The sequence below is a fragment of the Rhopalosiphum maidis genome, chromosome 3 (assembly GCF_003676215.2).
Source record: "Rhopalosiphum maidis isolate BTI-1 chromosome 3, ASM367621v3, whole genome shotgun sequence".
Taxonomy (NCBI): domain Eukaryota; kingdom Metazoa; phylum Arthropoda; class Insecta; order Hemiptera; family Aphididae; genus Rhopalosiphum; species Rhopalosiphum maidis.
This window is the reverse complement of record NC_040879.1, coordinates 28,094,284-28,098,389: the sequence shown is the minus strand read 5'-3', so window position 1 is coordinate 28,098,389 and position 4,106 is coordinate 28,094,284. Positions and strand designations below refer to the sequence as shown.

General features: G+C 27.8%; 1 protein-coding gene across 1 annotated transcript; it reads left to right on the top strand.

Moving 5' to 3' along the window:
• Window positions 1–1,995: 1,995 nt before the first annotated feature.
• LOC113557876 (syntaxin-16-like) lies at window positions 1,996–3,320 on the top strand. Its single transcript, XM_026963418.1, has 5 exons — window positions 1,996–2,231; window positions 2,293–2,416; window positions 2,526–2,691; window positions 2,755–3,041; window positions 3,144–3,320. The coding sequence occupies exons 1-5, from the start codon at window positions 1,996–1,998 to the stop codon at window positions 3,318–3,320; spliced, it is 990 nt and encodes a 329-aa protein (XP_026819219.1).
• The last annotated feature ends 786 nt before the right edge of the window (window positions 3,321–4,106 follow it).

The window sequence follows — 4,106 nt, the reverse complement described above, 5'->3', positions numbered from 1 at the left end:
ACCTAAATATTTAGATTAATTTTAAGATATTTATACAACGAACATACATCGTTCTACGATACTGTTAGTTTTGACTTATAAGTTAATAACAGTTAGTATTATTTCAAAAAATATTTTCATAAAATATATGCGATTTTTTTTTTTTGTTTAACAATTAGTTCAATCTATAGTTTAACAATAAATAGGAAAATTAATTATTTATAGCAATATGATGTACAATAAAATATTCTTAGGAATAACGGACAGTCTCTATTTGGAATTGTTTTCCATCGTATTGCAATGATTTATAGTAATTTAATTCAAATTTAATATATCCATAATAATTTACAGGGACTTCCTCAATATCAACACGTATCTACTATGTACAGCAGGGAGACTACCTCGGTATTTTTTTTTATTTTTTTTTTTGCTTGTATAATACTATAGATTTACACATGGTTCGTTGCTAAGAGACACCTACTAAAACGTAGATATGTACCTAATATATTTCATATTGTAAGTTAAAAATATTGCAATTTCGTAATTGTCTATTATATTATATCAATATGAAAGTTTTATAAAAATAAAAATTCAAATTTGTCATTACCACGGTAGTCAAGAATTTGGTATGGAGCCTGGTGATCTGGCGATGATATTAGTTACGTAAGATTATATTTGTTCGTAGTGTTCGTAGTGTTTGTTAAAGCTTTGTAATCGACAAATGTCAATAATACGTCTGAGTTAACCCGTAGCTTTACTGGTTAGTCTATAGACGTCTTATAGAACATGTCATTATTTATTTATTTATTTAACATGCATTCATTTCAATAAAGCACAATAAATTATAAATTACATACCGAAATAATGAATAAATATATACAGTGGTAGTTACATAGATAATAAATTGCAGAGATTAGTTTAACAAGGTAAGAGAAAATTGTTTAAACACAAAAACACAGTAATGTAACTAAGTAGAAAAATGGAATTCATTCAGGTTCATCATTCTAAATGTCGGATAAAGTGCGACCACGATTGGTAGGGTACAATAAAAGGCATTTTAGATCGTGTGAAACGGAATGGGACTTAATAATTTATTTTGGTGAGCAAACAGGAGGGAATCCATCAGCCTACGTAGGAAAACCAAGTTAGCCACTATATACTCTTCTATCCACTAATAAGTGGGCGAGATCGAACTTATGCATGTAAACATAAATCTCAATATCGTATTATAATAGGGAATGTTTGTTGTCTACGTCATGCTAGTATATTTAAATTTAAATTATAACAATGCCATAGACCTTACGTCTTACATATGCTTATGCAACAGCTTCACCGCTGGTTTTTATAATTATAATACTTCATCGTCTTCCACGGTACAAATTCACGTAGTTAAAACGATAAGGTCACAGCGCGGAAAGATATTGTTAGCTGCTGTTAATAAAGCACATTGATAACTGCAGCTATAGGATTATTGAAAAAACATAATCTTTGAACTAAGATTTTTCCTACGTTCTTTTTAATTATATTATTTTATAACTAATTCGTATTTCAAGAAGATATTTTAAGTATATTTATTTTAATATGTATCGAAGTTAGAATTGATTAAGCACATGATATTATTATAATATTAGTATCTACTTGAGCAGCAATGAATTTATATTATATACTTACTTATCTTTATTTCCTTCTCTTCCTGACAAATGATTAATAACTGAAAAGGTTTAACGTTTAAGTACAAATAATTAAGTCGGTATATTATAACTAAAGATCTGAGCAGATATATTATGTACGACCACGCTATTTATTTTTGCTTATGTGTACTTATTATTTAAGCGCCTAAGCCAAGGCTAAACAAATTTACTAAAATGTCTTACATTCATCATTTTATAAGTATTTATTTATTAGTTATAATATTATGGAAGTTATTTAATTATATTTTATACACTTACTAAAATAATGGTCGGCTATGAATAATTTATTTCGGCTATCGTGTTGCAGAGATATCAATAAACAAATATGACTACAAGAAGTTTCACCAACATATACATACTGATGAGAAAAAATTGTTTGCAAACTATCCATTCATTTAAAGAATCTGCTAAGCATAACGATTATGATACAAATAGCAAAGGATGTATTAACGACGAAGTGTTGTTAATGGAGGCCGATCGAGCTATTGACATGCGATCTCAGGAAATATGTCCACCTCCGTGGACCGGACTGTTTGAAGATGCTCAATGTTCTATTGCCTGGTTTTATCCTATTAAAACAGTTTTATTTTAATTAAATACGGAAAAATAGATTGAATTTCAGGTTACAGAATAAATTAGAAGAATTGCGTTCGTTACAAGATGCACATTTGTTGAGACCTGCAGCCCTCGATGATTGTAACTTGCAAGAGAAATACATCCAAGATCTTACATTAGAAATTACTAGAGTAAATACAAATAATACAATATGATTAAAATATTAATACATTTTTATTTTAAATATTATATGAATTGATTGTTTTGGGTACTTAATGATTGTAATCTATTACTTTACAGATATTTGCTTCAACCAAAAAAACAATCAATCAAATACAATTACACTCGAATGGAATATTCGCCAACAAAGAATCCCAACTTTCTTACAACGTGTCATCCGCTTTAATGTCATCGTTACAAAACGTTTTCAACGAATTTCGAAATTCACAAAAAGTCTATCGCAACAGTAAATTCAAATAATTATACGATCTATTTTGTTTTATTATCATGTATGCACGTACGTTTTTAGAAATCAAAAATTTAGAAGGGATATCGTTACAAATGCTATTCGAAACCAACGACATCAGTTCTAATTCTAATTCATTCAGTATTAACGAACAATGTTCGTCGAATGCTTTTAGACAACAGTTGCAGATGTTACAGTCGAATCAAACGCGAACATTCGCTGCTATACTTATCGAAGAGGAAAACGCTAAAATGGCCGTACAGTTGGAACGCGAAGGAAATCGGATAGCCAGTTCTATTGTTGAACTCAACAACATATTTAAAGACGTTGCACACATGGCCGTTCAACAAGTTAGTCTAAACTTCATATCTCTCGTTTGTCTAGTTTCTATTGATAGTACATATGTACCTACACAATTATTGTAATTGCATATTATTATCTTATTTTCGTAGGGTAATGTTTTGGATCGGATAGATTACAATATTGAGCAGACTGAAATTAAAGTTAAACAGGATGCAGCGAAGCTTATAGAATCGGAAGATTGTTATGATCGAAAGATTAAATGTATTTTGATTTTAGTTACCATTAGTTTTTTGTTTTTAATTCTATTAGAAATAACAGCATTATAATATGCTTGTGTTCTACTAGGGTTCTCCATTTTTTGTTTATCAAAAATATTTATTTAATATACATATTTTACATTAAATGTTTTTGTTTATCATAACTGTTAATTTTAAAATAATATTATACTATTATTTTGTGCCCGTATAATATTGACATATTGTACAATTTAATATTTTGTTCAAATTTATACTGAACGGATTATTTTATATAAATGAATTCTTAGGTTATTAAAATACTTTACTGAATTTAATGATCGTTTGTTATAGCTATTAACATTTTTTTTGTTATCAAATACGTCCAAATTTCTCCATACATACCTTTCCATCTTTGTGTTTCTAAATTTCTACTGCAGTTGTTTAATTAAATGTCTAATAGGTAGACATGGGGTCTAAACTTAATAGACCATCTACAAAAGATTGAACTTATATGTTTGTCTATAAATTTGCATATTTTCTATAAACCTATCCAATCCCGGTAAAATATTTTTTTCTTATCTGATTTATTATATTATAATCTTTTTTGTAGAAATTTTGGCTTAATTTCAAAAATCTTAAAGTCCATTTGTATCAATAGGGGCATATTTTTTATAATTTGATAATTTATATTTTTATAATGGAATTGAAAAAATCGATTATATAAATTGCTCGGGTCTTTTAATGTTCTGAAGCCATAAATATTTAGCTATCAAAATATTTTTGTGTACAAAAACAATAAATTTTGATGATATTATTATCATTTTTAAGACATTTCAAATAATTAAAACTTTGAGATGCACTTTTTTTGGTAGTGTA